Source organism: Xiphophorus hellerii, chromosome 6 (assembly GCF_003331165.1).
Source record: "Xiphophorus hellerii strain 12219 chromosome 6, Xiphophorus_hellerii-4.1, whole genome shotgun sequence".
NCBI lineage: Eukaryota > Metazoa > Chordata > Actinopteri > Cyprinodontiformes > Poeciliidae > Xiphophorus > Xiphophorus hellerii.
This window is the reverse complement of record NC_045677.1, coordinates 3,747,729-3,763,342: the sequence shown is the minus strand read 5'-3', so window position 1 is coordinate 3,763,342 and position 15,614 is coordinate 3,747,729. Positions and strand designations below refer to the sequence as shown.

General features: G+C 42.3%; 2 protein-coding genes across 3 annotated transcripts; one reads left to right on the top strand and one right to left on the bottom strand.

Annotated features, from left to right (window-relative positions):
• Window positions 1–2,396: 2,396 nt before the first annotated feature.
• Window positions 2,397–6,206, bottom strand: fam78ba (family with sequence similarity 78 member Ba). 2 transcript variants are annotated; one of them, XM_032565481.1, is made up of 4 exons: window positions 6,042–6,206; window positions 4,992–5,880; window positions 4,624–4,903; window positions 2,397–3,966 (listed from the first exon to the last, which is right to left on the bottom strand). In XM_032565481.1, exons 2-4 carry the CDS (start codon window positions 5,324–5,326, stop codon window positions 3,724–3,726), a joined length of 858 nt encoding a protein of 285 aa, XP_032421372.1. In that variant the 5' UTR covers window positions 5,327–5,880; window positions 6,042–6,206; the 3' UTR covers window positions 2,397–3,723. The 2 variants fall into 2 exon arrangements, with proteins under 2 accessions (XP_032421372.1, XP_032421373.1); XM_032565482.1 differs by having other exon boundaries at window positions 4,992–6,189.
• Window positions 6,207–6,309: 103 nt separating this feature from the next.
• Window positions 6,310–13,851, top strand: cmpk (cytidylate kinase). The gene is made up of 6 exons (XM_032565495.1): window positions 6,310–6,565; window positions 8,433–8,579; window positions 10,563–10,715; window positions 10,801–10,877; window positions 11,100–11,196; window positions 12,889–13,851. The coding sequence occupies exons 1-6, from the start codon at window positions 6,431–6,433 to the stop codon at window positions 12,928–12,930; spliced, it is 651 nt and encodes a 216-aa protein (XP_032421386.1). The 5' UTR covers window positions 6,310–6,430; the 3' UTR covers window positions 12,931–13,851.
• Window positions 13,852–15,614: the final 1,763 nt, after the last annotated feature.

The window sequence follows — 15,614 nt, the reverse complement described above, 5'->3', positions numbered from 1 at the left end:
TGCGTTGTGCGTTTGGTGACGGAAAGAAAAGGCGAGGAGGAGCGGAAAAGGTGCAGTGGGAGAGGAAGGTGAGGCGTGAACCTGGAGAGAAGCACAGATGGAGGATGAGTCATGTGACAACGTGTGTGGAGTGGCAGGCAGGACCTTGGAAAGCTGTCAGGACGAGCCGGTGGACGGACCATGACCAGGAAAACAAGGAGGAGGTGAAGGTGGCAGGGCCGTCAACAGAATGTTTGGTAAAGGGCGGCCGCTGGTTATCTGGGGGTGGAACACCAAGTTACAGCATTTTAAGAACAAAAAATAAAACAAGCAAACAAACACCCGCTCTTCCTGCTCGGTTTCTTTTTCAGAAAAAAGAAAAGTTCAATTTCTGCCCAGATTCCTCGCAAAGTGATATGTTCCTAGTAGGGTTGAATTGATTGCAGTTTTCTGGCCGATCACCGATTCTCTTTTGCCTGAAAAGACCACAGAATTTCGATCTGTTTCCCTGCTTATAGACCGTTCACGTGAAAAACAAACTTTTTTCAGTAACACTTTATTTGACGGGTTGTGAATAAGCCTGTCATGACACAGTCACAAACATGACATGAACATGAGTAAGTCTTCATGAATATTCATGACTGTTGTCATAAAGTGTCATTCGGTAAATCATGACACTTTTACTACAAAGTTGACATTATTCAAAATGTCTTTGTTATGACAACTTGACATTAACCAAGAAATCATGATCTGACATAAATTTGTTATAAAAGTATTACTGATTACATTTCAGCTTTAATAACATAAAGACATTTTGAATAATGTCAACTTTGTATTAAAAGTGTCATGATTTACCGAATCACACTTTATGACAACAGTCATGAATATTCATGAAGACTTACTCATGTTCATGACAGGTGTTATGTCATGTTTATGACAGTGTTATTCACAACCCGTCAAATAAAGTGTTACCCTTTTTGCTTATATTTTAATATCTAGGATGCACCAGTTACAGTTTTCTGGCCGATCACAGATCTTAAAAACGTCTGACCTGCTCATTCCGATTTTGGTCGTTACAGATTTGTCTGAAAAGTTGCTAAAAGTAGCAATAAGGTTGCTAAGTTGGCAACAGTGGGGTAACTGTTGTTAACCACACATGCGCAAATGTAACCAAGTGGGCGTGTCTGTCAGTCAGTCGTCTCTCATGTTAGCGCAAAAAAAGACAGAAGTTGAGTTTCAGACTTTTGCGGACTTAGATAAGATCCATTACTTATGTAAATATCGGCCCATCGCGATCTCTCAAAATTAAAGAAATCGGGCCAGTTTATCGTCCAGCCGATTTATCAGTGCACCCTTAATTTCAAACTTTAATTTCAGTTTGTTTTGGTGATAATGGCTTACGGCCTTGTAACAAAAACCACAAAAATCAGTTGTTACATAAGACAAGATACAGTATAACAATACTGTATATCCTAATTATCGAACTAGTGCATCAGTAGAGTGAGGGGAGGCGATCAGACTGTGGTTCTGCTGAGGTGTTCAGGAAACATTACACATGCTTCAGTAAAGTACCATGTGAACAGTCAGCTTGTTCGGTGAGCTCCTGCTGGACAGCTACCTTTAGTCGACAGGTTTTCTCATTCTTGTAGATTATACTATGTTCAAAACAAAACATTTTGGCCTGTAAAATGTTTGTACATTTTGGCCTGTAAAATGAGAAACGGAAGGGTTTCAGTAGCTGTAATCCATAATCACCGAAAATGAACAGAACTAAATACTTAGAATACATCCCACTCTGCAAAAGGAATCTATAGAATAAGACCTTAACATTTTTTGACTTGAATTTCTGAAATAATGGCATCTGAAAAAAATTACATCTTTTAAAAGTATTAAATAAGCATATTCAGTATTATCATATGCTTTTTGTAACCCATCTAATAATGTGTGCATATAGCTTTAAAGTACTGTAGCTACATTTTTACCTAGATACATGATTCTTGAATTATCTGGAAGTAAAATTGAAACTTTTTTTTTTTTTTTGCAATATGTAATTGGCTCTGACATAAAATCTTACTGTGATTACCAATTAAAATATTATGTCATGTTATGTCTGTGGATTACTGGAGGATGAATTATGAAAGGCCAAAAGTTGAATTAATATTCAATAAATGCAGTTTAATGCAGCAGCACTTCATGAATTGCCAATCAAAGTCATTGGGCGGGGCTTACACAGCTCTCCAGGCAACCAATCAAAGGCCATTGTCTATTTAACAATTCAGTGACAGTTGCTGCACTGCTGCTGACACAATTAAATGAAGCACGACTTGCATATGTTTGCATACGATTGAAACATAAAACTAATTCAAATTTCATTTTGACATTTAAATTATTGACCCACTTGAGTAAATATGCATGGATGTATTCATTTCAAGTTTTATTTAAATTGTCACATATATAAATCATCATTTTATCATTTATTTGTTTCTCAAAATCTGATACAGTTTGCCCTCTGTAGGTGGAGAAGTGGGGAGAGAAAAAAATAAAAATGACACGAGCATTTATGTGTAGTAAATAAACGTCGCAAGTCTCTGAAGCATGTTCTTTTCTTAAATTCATGTTCATAAAAAATATTACGCATACAGGACTGCCAGGGAGGCTGGGGGCAGAAGAGTGACTTCTTAGAAGTAGTCTTGGTTTAATTCCAGACCAAGAAAACTATTAAGAATACGTATACAATCCATTACTGGACTAACTTTATCTGTGACATAACTTTATTAGTGCCACTCTGGTTGCTGGACACCTCCAGCTACAGTAAGTGTCAGTGTGCCTTATGGCAGTATTCCAAATCATTTACACTGTACTTATAAGCTTGTCTGGCATTGTTTGTTTGTTTTTTTATTTATTTAACGCATGAAGAGATCCAGCTCATCTTTAAAGCCATCCGACACCCATTGAAATACAGTATATCAGCTGCACGAAAGAGGCGAAAATATGCCAGAAGTGTTAGAGGACTCCGGTGAAAACGGTAGCAGTAGAGTTCCCCTTCCACGTGGGTGCTCTCAATACAATCTGATGGATGCATGGGTTTAATCTTAAACCTAAAAAGACTCATATAATACTTAAGATTCCTTGAACTGATCTGAGTACATCCTTTAATAGCAGTACTGGGTGTGCTGAAAGGCCTTTGTTGGCACAGACGAGGTCAAACCAGCCCGCATTGTATTTTGGCTGACTTGTCAATCAAAATGTCTTCAGGTATCAAGTTATACAAAACAAACTGCTGCTCTTAAACTTCTATAAGAACAGTTTTTTTTCTTCTTCTTCTTCTTCTTCTTCTTTTTTTCCCAGTCTCCTCACTCTCATGCAATAAGGTCTACATAAGGATGCGGGATACAGTTCTTGTTGTTGACTAATACCTCTGCGGTACATCTAAAAACTGGGTTTGTACTTTGCTAAAATGCAGGCAGAGATAAATATGCAGTTCAAAACTTATCGGGGGGCGGCGGGGTTTAAACAAGCCTTGATGTCGCTCAAGGTCCTGGAGGACAAACTGTGGTGTTTTCGTCTGACTGCTGTGTCAGATTCAAGATTCAACCTTCGCTTTGGCTTAAGGTAACAGTCCACTTCAGTCCTTTAGAAATTAGGACCTGCAAGGACACCAGCGGGCACTGTGATCACTCCGTCCTCCCTTTTTCCTTAAAGGGAGCACCTATGCTTTTGTCTGTGCAGAGATTTCACCCCCTCCTATTTTGGCGGTATGACCACAAGCGGTGCCCCTCTACGCGGCCTCCACATCAGCACTTGGGCGTCGTTGGCGTTCGGCCTTCCCAGAGCATTGGGAGGAATGGGCTCCTGGTAGTTGAGGATGTGCGGCTGCTCCTGGTACGGTCGACCAACAAGCGAGGCCCTGGATCCGAGTGGCATGTCCGGATCCACGGCGATGTCGACCCGCATCCTCCACCGCACCGTCTGCAACACAATGCGCTCCTAGAGAAGACAAGAAGGATGTACTCGGTATGGCAGGAATACTCCTTCAATAATGGGAATTATGATGAAGTTGCATTATGTTATCTATTACATGATTGTTTGTCTTGAACAGGGGTGTCCAATTCGACTCCTGGAGAGCTAACACCCTGCAACTTTTAGACGCATAGCTTCTCTAACACAGCTGGATCAAATGAACTCACAGTTACCAGGTCTTTGCAGAGCTGAACTGGTGAAAGAATTGAGCCTTTTGACTAAATGGCTGAGAGCAGGGATGCATCTAAAAGTTGCAGTCTTGAGGACTGGAGTTGAGCACCGCTGGTCTTAAACTATGCTTATCTGTCCAGAGAGAAGCTAAACAAGCTCAACAGAAAACAGGCCTGACTAAAATCTTCTGCTGCAGCCTGACTGAGTTTTAATGACCACTGCAGGGGCTTTCCATTGGCCATAATTCAGTCATTTGTAACTTTACACCAAAAGAGAAAAGTGCAAGAGGAGCTGATACCATCACAGCCTGTCTGTGTGAAATACAGAGTCTGGATGTACAGCCAGTGTTCTGCATTAACAGCTCAGACAAAAATGTTGATGGACGCACGTGAAACCGAAGCAAAAATGATGTGAGAACAGACAGCCGGCTTGCTCTCTGCGGTCTGCTCCTACCTTGGTGACAGAGTTCATGGCCACCAGCCAGGTGATGAAGCTCTGGTCCCGGGTGATGTGGGTCAGCATCGGGGTGTTGCTGTTGCTAATGGGGACTGCCCAGGTTACGCTGGGGTAGAAGTTGTCATTCATGCTGACCGTCAGCCGAGATGGTTTGGATGTGGGGCCGGTCAGGGTCACCGTCTCCGTGGTGTTGCCATACCAAGGGTAGCTGACTCCATCCGAGTCGCTAATGGCCTTCACCCGGCCCTCTCGCAGCTCTGGTAGCTCCCAGCTAGACCTGCGCCAAGACAGGACACAGAAAGGTGAAACTTACTTTGCCTGAGTGAAGATGCAACATAAAAAGCCAGGTGGCGTCTTCTCCTCACATGCCAATATCACCATAGGTGTTGTAGAACTCCATCTGGGTACAGGCTTGGATCCAGCCCACCACCCAGGTCTCATTGCGGGGCACAGGCGGCATCACAACTCCTGCTGAGGCCCTGAAGTAGGGTGTCTTATAACGGAGCACAATCGGTGAGTTCTCCTCTATGATTGTAGGACACTGGTCAATAGAGGCAGACACCTCGTACACCACGATGTTCTCCCGCCTGATGCGGGGCTTGCAGGCGATGCTTTGAAGGCAGCCCATAGTGCAGGCGACAAGCAGAAGGAGCAAAAACAGAGAAGGAGGGACCAAGTGATGCCTGGCCAGTATGCTCATCAGTCCCCCCCTCAGGGCTCCACCCGTGCCTGGAGAGCAGACCTAAGCTTTTAATTGCACATCACCAGTGATTGGTTGGGAAGGAAGAGTGGAGAGGATGATTGGGGAGTGCCACAGTCACCACAGATCAAGCACACAAACATCAACCATCATATCTCCAGGATGGTGTGGAGACTGGTTTCGGGGGAGAGTATATCACAGATCTCCGCAGCCTCCTCCCCCCGGTCTGTCTGCTGACTGCCGCACTGCCCTTGGCGCTCGTCCCCAGAAACTGCAATCCGGCCTCCCCTGGGCTGCTGCTTCCGCTCCGCCGAGCGTCCCCCGCTCCTGGTCGAGTCCGCACGTCCGGCTGCACGTCGGTGCCCCTTGATCCTGCTGCCCTGCTGCCGGCTCTGCGCTGTCATGTCAAGTGGCGACAGGGCAGCCAGGTGCGTCAGAGGAGGAGGAGGAGGATGAGGGCTGGGATGCCTTTTGTTCGCTCGGCTTTCTTCGGATTTGCCCGAAATTCACGCGGCGCCCTCGGAAGCCAAAATCGGGGTCTTCATCGCTCTGACCTACATGGAAACAGAAGATGCGAAAAGGCGAGCTCGTAAAGGCGGAGCCAGCGGCGGATGTTTTAATGCTTTCCTCGCAGTGTGCTTCCATCCGCGGAGACCCATGAATGGTGCATCATGAATGGAGGCAGCGAGGCGGAATGGACGTGATAAAAGCATACCATCAGCCCCTCGGTTAGCCGCCTCATCGCCAGGCTGTGGATCATAACGGAGGGGAGAGCATCCTCTTCCCAGCGGCTGGTCGTCTTGTACGGTTTGGAGGTGCTGATGCTGTAGAGGCAGCGGAGGGAGGAAGAGAGAGAGAGAGAGAGAGGGATGGAGGGAGGGATGGAGGGAGGGGCGTCACCCGACCTCTGCATTGAAAAAAATAACAAGTGCACTGGGAGGGCGTGGTCACGACTCTGCATCACGCACCGTGTGGGGAAACCTCATTGGTGGATGAAGTCAACAGCGGAAGTAGAAGCCTTCCTGTTCTTCCACCGACCGACACAACTGACACGCACTCACCGGTCACCACGGCGCCGCTTCCCCGCTCCCTCGGTGCTGGTTTATGTTGGGCCGCTTGCTCGGTAACGCGTCGCAGAGCTTGTTGAAGCGGGTGTCGCACATCATGAAGCCGAAGGTTATCTTCGTCCTGGGCGGGCCCGGCGCCGGCAAAGGGACGCAGTGCTCCAAAATAGTGGAGGTATGATGGAGGAAAGACAATGAAATCTGGCGACTTCCGTTGCGAAGGTGTAGCTAGGTGACACGAGAAGCTCTGAGTGCTTTGACTCATTATTACCTTTTTATTAACGATGCAGTAACCATGTCTTTATTTATGGACTTCCGCTTGTCCTCCAAAAATAAATGTTAGCTAGCCAGTTAGCTTCGCTTTTGCTCTGATGCTATGGCGCTTATAAACCAGCAGAACCTGGCACACCGGAAGCGGGAAAGACAAGTTTAATGAGACCAACACGAGCTTTCTGTAGAGCGCCAGTTTTATCCAGAGCAAACAGCTGAATGAATGAGCGAAGCGAACATGACGCAGAGCAAACAGAGCCGGCAGGATGTTGGCTCCTTCCCACCGCCTGGTCGGTACAGCTGCGGTTATGTAACAACCAGAGCCAGTCTGGAGGGCAGTGGGACCCCCTTCATCAAACAGAGATACATGTTTGAGCAAACATCTATTGATTTACTGACGAGATGGAGTTCACTGTACGGAGCTTAAAGCTTTAGCCTCTTCTCAGTGTATTTTCTCTCATGGAAATGTGAAACGTGACCAGTAAGTTGTTGAAATAGGCAAAAATAGATCAATACACGAGGTAAAGGGGTTACTTTACTGGCTGGCTAGCTACTAGCGAGCTTTAGAGTGAAAATTGTCTTTGGTTATCCTTTTTGAAATCTTTCTCTGTGGCTATTTTTATGTTTTCTGCTTCAGTGATGTCCGGAGGCTCTGCTGCTGTGTGGTTATTATCCAGAAGGAACAAGAAGATGCTGGTTGATGACGTTAATGAAAAGTGAACTCAAACTTTCATGACACAGTTTCACAGATTATTGATGTCGATCGGTTTATCTCTCACGAATCCCAATTTAGTTTGAAAACACTTTATCTGTCCCAAATGTCGCAACTCGTTTCATGGAAATATCTTCAAAAGCACTGGTGATGCTGTGTAAGGATTTCCTGTAGCAGTCAGTCTACCAAAGGAAGCTGTTGAGGCCTCTGACTGAAGACAGTTGCTGTATGACGGTCTGACGGCTGTCCTGAGACGCCAACGGCTCAGTATCCGGGAAGCAGAGACGGTGTTCCATCCATAGCAGCGTCTCCTGGACAGCACCGTCGCTTTTTGGCTGGCTCTGCTAATCCACCTCGTTGGCTTTTGCCTCTCCAGATGTTCTCACATGAGCCCCTTCACGCTCTTGTTTTACAAGCATTCAGTTCAGGTGTTGTATTGCCGGGATTTATTAGACAATAATTCATTTGATCCAAATTTTGTACTCTGCCAAAATGACCTCAAAATGGAATGTAAAGTGAATTAAAAAGCAGCCAAATATTCTATAGAATCTCATAGCTATAGAATCTCATAGTCACTTTCAGTAACGTGAGCATATCACCTTCAAGAGGACTTTGTTTACAGACCGGTTATAGAAGAAAAACCAGTTCCCATCTGTTAGCTTAGCATCTTTCTTCCTGTCCTCCGACTGTTTGTGTTTAACTGTAAAACTGCTTTCCTGCTAAAAGCATTCCCAAGTGGCGTACATGCTAGACGTTTGGTAGCAAGGGTTTATGATGGAGACTTTGAGCCAGCGTGATTGGGTGTTGGCTGCCACGTTGCCAGAGCAGCAGTCAGACCTGAATGACAGAAGCTCTTTTCATTCAGGGCACAAACAGCCGACTTTTTCTAAGCTGCACGCTTACAGTCTGATAAAGCACTCATCGTTTGTTTGGATAAAAATGGAGCAAGAAATGGATGCATTCGTTGTGTTTTAACACCGAGCATCAGTTGATCATGTGAAAATTCTAATGTTTTCTCTCTCTGTGTGTGTGTGTGTGTATGTCTGTGTGTGTGTTTCAGGCCTACAACTACACTCATTTGTCAGCTGGAGATTTGCTGAGGGCAGAGCGAGGTAGAGAAGGGTCTGAGTTTGGACAGCTCATCGATAACTATATCAAAGAAGGCAAAATCGTCCCGGTGGAGATCACCATCAGCTTACTCAGACAGGTAACGCATCAGGTCCAGGTCCTGCATGCAGGTTGCATACAACTTCAACTTAGATGAAGTTGTATGCAGAACCATACAACTTCTGCATACAACTTCGTCAGGGCCAGGCTAATCTTTAGTATTGCTATTCCGTCAAAGAACTATGACGGAATATTAGGGCCATTGTAGAAAGTTAAACAAAAGAGGTACATTCCTGCCAAAAATCTCTTGAGTTTAGGAAGTTGAAAGTTTTCAACTTTTGAAGCTTGACATTTCTATGTTGTTGTTTGTTTTTTTTGTTTTTTTTAGATTAATCTCAAAATGTGGTGGCGAAATTAGTGGTACTCCCTTTACGTTCCTTTAAAATAAATGTGACTGAAGCCTTTTTAAAAAATTTTATTTACATTTTTATTGAGCTGATTAGAGTTCCTAAGATCTTGTGACTGTTTCTCTGGGGTACAAATTCGTTGTGACACAGAGACCCATTTCTTTTTTCAGTGGTTTTCAAATGAGAATTCATTTTCTTTTTTCATGCACATTTTTTTTGTTATTTTTTTTTTTTTCTTTTTACTGTCTAGTTATACATCAGACCACAGACAAATGTGTACGGCTGGTCAATGGAGTAAAACTTTTTTGACGCAAGACTTTATTGATGTAGCACCTTTCAAGATAGAAATCCCAAAGTGCTTCAAATGATAGAAAAACACAAATCAAATTTTTACAAAATTACATTTCAAAAAATAGACAACTACATATGGCTTTCAGTAAGACTCCAAAAATCTAGATGACTATGTCATGCTAAGAGAGATGCAGCAAAATACAGTGAAACTCACACCACTGATCCCAGTATTCGCGCACCATTCAGCACAGAGGCGCATTAAAAGCGATGTACTCTTCAACAGCGTGACAGAAGTTGATGTTCTTCCAAACTTCCCCTCATCCTGTCATGCTCAGACCTGCATCACAGATGGGTTTTAACCCACCATCATACCTGCGAAGATGGAAAACTGACAGCGGTTTAGGTGAAAAGGAAGGCTCAGCCAATCAGAGCCGGCCCGCCAGACGGAGCACTCCACTCGGTTTGAGTCGGACGGACTCAATCTGGAAAAAAAACAAAACATTTCAAGCCCTTAAGGAGGTTGGGGAGATGACTCAACAGAGTTTATTTCAAAATGTTCTTTTTATTAGTGCAATGAAAGAAAGCCAGCGTGTCACAATAAACATTCCTGCAGCTGCTCCAGGGTTGCCAAGAGGTTACTTATTCTGCTTCTTTCGTGAACATCTGTTGTTCTGTGCTGAAAGTTTTCACAGCTGCTCTGTGAGCCGCTCCAACTTTGTTTGTACCAGTCATGCAAAACTGCTGCGTTTGCATTCACCATATAATCGCAAAATTTGACATTTCAAAAAGAAATGAGCTTAATTCGTCGTATTTTGGTTATGATACCCACATGCATTTTGCTATGTATAGTACAATTTTGAATTATGTTATTTGTTCCATTCGGAAAAGCTACACAAACCAACCCAAACCTGTGTGATAATGTTAAAAGCCAAAACCCAGGCCTGATTACTTGTATGCTGTACTAGATGTGTTAATATTTACACAAATTAAGTCTATAACTGTGTCTTTTGACCATATAATTGCACAATTTAACATTTAAAGGCAATTTGCTCAGTGAAAGCACGTTAATTTTGGCCATATCAAAATGGGTTTATTTCACAAAACTGCATCGGAAAGACTTTTTCCATATCACAGGAGTCACATGATCAACAACTGAATGTTACCACTGCCGCAAACCATGAAGAAGACAACGACAGGAAGTAGCTGGAGGATGGTGGCGTGTTTTTTAATGACTTGTTGCATAAGCAATCTTATCTTGGGATTTTAATCATGTTTCTTATTTAATGGAAACATCACAATTGCAAAGTTGTGTTTCTGCAGCAAAGTTTTGTGCACATTTTATAACGTGCAGCTGTTGCCATTTTTGTGCTTTATCCCCTGTTTAGTCCATGGAAGAGACGATGACCAAAGACCAGACCAAGAGCTATTTCCTAATCGATGGCTTCCCTCGTAACGAGGACAACCTGCAGGGCTGGAACCGGGTCATGGACGGCAAAGCAGACGTCAAGTTTGTGCTTTTCTTTGACTGCAGCAACGAGGTACGCCACCGAACGGGGCATCTGAACCCACATCCGGCTTATTTTAGTCCAACACATAAAATATGAAGATGTGATATGTGCACAGGTTTGCATCGACAGATGTTTAGAAAGAGGGAAGAGCAGCGGACGGACAGATGACAACAGAGAGAGCCTGGAGAAAAGGTGAGACGTCTGCTGAGTGCTGAATGCATGCTTGTTTGATTGGTTTCTGTGTGAAGAAGTCCAACTAAAATCCAGCATGTCTGATTGCTCTGGCCTATTTAACTGGCCGACTGGATACCTGCGTCTGTCGCTGGCCTGATTTACGTCTCGTTCGAGTCCCCTTTGCGGCCTGACCCCAATTACCAGCTGCCGTTTCTTCTTCTTCTTCTTGTTCTTACGCAGAATCCAAACCTACCTGAACTCTACGCGACCAATCATCGAGCAATACCAGAAACATGGCAAGGTGCACACCATCGACGCCTCCCGCTCCGTGGACGAGGTGAGGAAACACCGCGCCTCGATACGGCTCGTCACTTTTCTGTTTCACCATTCTTAAAGCCCGCTGAAACATTTCCACGTTTTGTCTTTTTTGACCGTCACTTTGCTAAAATAATGAGCTTAAGTTGTTTTTTTTTTTTTGACGAGAGCATTTTTTTCTTTTGACAAATGACTTGGGACATGGTTTAAGGAAGGAGACGACATGAAGGGAACTGATTCAAGGTTTGCAATATTTTCCGCAAATAAAAATCTGAAAAGTGCGGCATGCCTTTTTGAGCATATTGTATTGTGAGCATCAAACAAAACTTTTTACAGGTTTCTTCTTTCTGTACCTTCATAAAGGCCAGATTTGTGGAGTTCTTGACTAAACCTTGGATGTTTTCTAAGGACGCTCTCGGCAGTGAGATGCTGCATCACAGACGGTTATCCTTTAAATAAATAAATACTCCTCTGCAGCTCTTTCACAGTTACCATGTCCCTCTCTCCTGCTTCTCTTATTAATGCTATCCAAACTCGTCATAATTTTAGATATGATTTTATTTTGTTTTGTTTTGTAGTGAAAAGAACAGAACCTGTCCGCTGTCTCCATCATGCTGGTTCTTTAACAACCATCTCAGTCAGGTGACATCTGAAGCCCTTTGGGTTTTAATTCAGAACAGTCTTTCTCTAACCGTGATCCGCGGGCGCCCCCTAGTGGCCCGCAAGGTACTGCATGTAAGCAACTGTTTATCGTGACTAGAGCTCAAATCGTAAGCTCAAGATTAAGATTTGAGCTTAATCTTTTGTTAAGTTAGCTTAACAAAAGACTGTTTTTAAAAATGATAATGGATAAAATTGTATCACTCAAAAAGAAAAACTGAAGACACTGGTGGAAGGAAAGCAATAACAGGATTAGTTATATGACCAGAAGAAGCCAAGTGATATCTTCTGTCAGTGTTGACGTGTTGTTCACTAGTGATTCGACTCTTTTGAACGGTTCTTTGCCATGAACTGTAGGACTCCAGGCTCGGTTAATGAGGACTGTTCTTTGTTTTTTACAACTTTGCTTGTTGATAGCGCTCTGCTCACACATCAACGACTTTTGTCATTTTTGTTTCTGCCAGTGCAACTCAAGTCTTGTTATGCTTCTAAATTACAAATACCCTAAATGTTCTTAATGCACACAGCAGCTGTAGTAAAGAACAACTTTGTTTTTTGATTTGCTATCATTGGATATCCACACTTCCAGAGTCTGTAAATAACTCAAAACGCCCCGAGTCGACCTGTTCATGGTTTGTCGTGGCCGTCTTCTAAACAGCATTAACTTTCTCATTAGGATGAACAAAGACAACAATAAGTGACTTGAGGCTAAAATTGTAATTTCAGGTTGCATTTATTAAGATGTTGTTATTGTGGGGGTATTTTCCAGTTAGGTGGTCCGTTAGTGTTTGTTAAATGGTCCTCAACCTGGAACAGTTTGAGGAACCCAGATTTAGAGGCATGCCACATTTTTCAGATTTTTACATGTACAGTAAACCAAATCAGAAAATCACGCATCAATAATCTTCCACTTCCACTTAAAGTTTGCTGTTGTAACGTGACCAAAATGTGGAAATGCTGAATTGGAATGAATGGAGACGATGTTTGTTTTTCTTTTTTTTTTTGAACCACAGAGTGAAACTAAGCCCCGCCCTTTTGTTTCCTGTCCCTCCAGGTGTTTGCTGATGTGAAAGCCATCCTGGACAAAGAAGCTTGAGTTCCTCCCAGCTGTCAGCAACATTCATTTATCTTTTTAAGTTTCTTTTTATCCACTGCGATACTACTTTAATGCATTTCTATGTCCTTCCAGATGAGTTTTTATGTTCGTTTTCCATTTGATTTTCATGTCTTTTTGTAAACGCGACCCTGTTCGTGCGAACACAGTGTGCGGTGGTTCAAGTGATGGAGTTGGGTGTCGGGTGCTGGGGGCCAGGGGACGAGAGGAGATGCCCAGCAGCTACTCGCTATCGACCCGTTCAGCGCTTCTCCTCTCGAGATGGTTATAATTTTATCAAAGACGCTGAACGCTATCATCAACATGGTACTTAGCACTAATGTCTTCACAGTATCATGTCGTGAGAAGGAGCTGTGATGCTTCAGACCAAACTGTCATGTGACCTGGCGACAAGGACCGAGTAGACTCTTTATTGATCTGCCAATAACCTTTCAGGCATCTCATTGAATTCAGTTCTACATCTGTGTCATGTTTGGACAGCGGCTGCTCCACGTGGAAGCATCCAGCGTCTGGTTGGGGGGGAAAGGTGGGAAGAGTGAGACGTGTCTTTAGCAGAACATTTTTATGCACTTCATTGAGGAAATAACATCTGGGACAAGTTGAAATAAATATGTAGATGAAAAGGAAATTTGTTTTGTATGATGTGTTTGAGGAGGATTCATAAAGATGGAAAGTGAAAACAAAACATTGAAGGTTTTTTTTTTTTTGGTGATATATTGGTTATGATTCCAAATATCATAACCAATATATAGTTTACTGTTTATCATAAAATTTCGAGTTATTAAATGTATTTTTTATCCAGAATACCTATCAAAGTCAACTGTGAGCTGTGTTGAATCCTGTTTCATTAGCCACACCCAGCACACATCACTACATATGTTAATATCAACACAGAGTCAAAATCCAACACAATGTGTATACTGCTGTGTTTCCATTGAGCAAATCTGTGCAATTTGACTTTTTGAAAATAAATTGGCTCAATAAAAACATTCAAATGTTGAAGGAAAAAAAAATATTAGACTAAAAACACATTTTTCACTTGGATAAGGTGTGGTTTTTTTTGGCTTTATAGAAATTGTTTTTTTTCGCCAAACTGCAAAGGAAAAAAAAATTCTCGTCACATGATCAACAACCGGATGTAGCCACTGGTGCAAACCACGAAGAAGAAAAATATAGGAATTAGCTCGAAGGTGAGAGCATTTTTTAAATGACCTATCAAAAACTTATTCTGTGATTTTAATTTCTTTTTTAATTGAATGGAAGCGACATTGGACATTTTTTTTGACATTAACGTCATATTGACAAAGTTTTACACACATCGATTAAATTTTCACCCAATGTACTGTATGTCTTGCTGCACGAACGTCCTGCAGTACAATTTTAGTGTGGAAAGTTCTAGAACTCCAGACGTTCAACTCATTCTATACTCAGATGTTTAAACTCAACGTGTGGAACAGAAGATGTTTACTTGATGGTTATGCAGAAAATGTGTTTACAAAACAAAAACATTTGTTTTAAGAGTGCAGAATCAAGAAATCGCTCAAATAGTAGAAAACCATGAAGTGCACTGAAATTTTTCAAACATCCTGATCTTAAGAAATGTCATAATAGATTAGAGCAATGATATTGTTGCCTGAAAAATGATCTGTGGATTGATGAGAAAAAAAAGTGGAACCGCTACAACAGACCCTTCCTGCCCACAGCCATTGCCATCTATAACGGCCTTGAGTGATATGAGTTACAACATTTAATTTCCCTTTTGGATCAATGAAGTACATTATTTTTGAATTGACTTGACTTTATGGTTCCATTTGTTTTTTGTATTTATTTCACGTTATCTTTGTTTGATCCAAAAATTTCCTTAATGACCTGAAACCTTTAGAGGAGAGGAAAATAAAGCACAGACTGAAGAGACCTGGAAGGGGGACATACTTGTTCAAAGCACTGCGTGTGCTATTGATAGCAAAGATCTATTCAAGTTTTAATCAATATTTTTGCAAACATCACATCATCAACCAGCAGGGGGCGGAATATCCCATATTTAAATGCATGTTTTCGGAGTTTATGAACAAAAAAAAAGACAAAACGTTGTTTGTGAAAATAGTTTTACTATTTCTGAAGTTCTTTTAAGATCGTATTGTTTTTATTTATATGTATATAATTGTTTTTAGTCATTTATAGATCAGAAGACAGACATTTAACATAGAAACGCCTCAAACTAATCCAGACTCTGAGGAACAAGTTCAACAAGTCATTTCGGTCAAAGGCGTACTGAAAACACAACTTCATAACCAGGTTTAAAATTCACTCAATAGGCCTAACTATATAGTCAATTAAAGCTGTCGTATGAAAAAGGGAACTAAGCAATGATTTGATTATTCTAATACTAATCATATAGTTATAATATGTATTAATAAAACAGCAATTTACAGCAAGCAGAAATGTATTTCACGGTTTAATGACATGGTCTCCTGCTGCAGCGAATCCTGAATTTATCTGTCGGCCTTATCACCGTCAGTGGGCGGAGCTAACCCAAGCCATGTCAGGATGACTAGTCTGAAATACACCTGGGAAGCGTCCATGAAGCCTTCATAAGGTCTGTATGGACATTTTTCTGTATGTCATTCATTCATGCACACATGTGTACAAAGACAGAGGCCTCCCTT

Coding starts and splice junctions, on each gene's coding strand:
- fam78ba (XM_032565481.1), bottom strand. CDS start 5,326: ATGAGCATACTGGCCAGGCATCACTTGGTCCCTCCTTCTCTGTTTTTG. Junction 4,904..4,991: donor ACCTATGGTGATATTGGCAT/GTGAGGAGAAGA, acceptor GTCTTGGCGCAG/GTCTAGCTGGGAGCTACCAG. Junction 3,967..4,623: donor CCATGAACTCTGTCACCAAG/GTAGGAGCAGAC, acceptor TGTCTTCTCTAG/GAGCGCATTGTGTTGCAGAC.
- cmpk (XM_032565495.1), top strand. CDS start 6,431: ATGTTGGGCCGCTTGCTCGGTAACGCGTCGCAGAGCTTGTTGAAGCGG. Junction 6,566..8,432: donor AGTGCTCCAAAATAGTGGAG/GTATGATGGAGG, acceptor TGTGTGTTTCAG/GCCTACAACTACACTCATTT. Junction 8,580..10,562: donor CCATCAGCTTACTCAGACAG/GTAACGCATCAG, acceptor TCCCCTGTTTAG/TCCATGGAAGAGACGATGAC.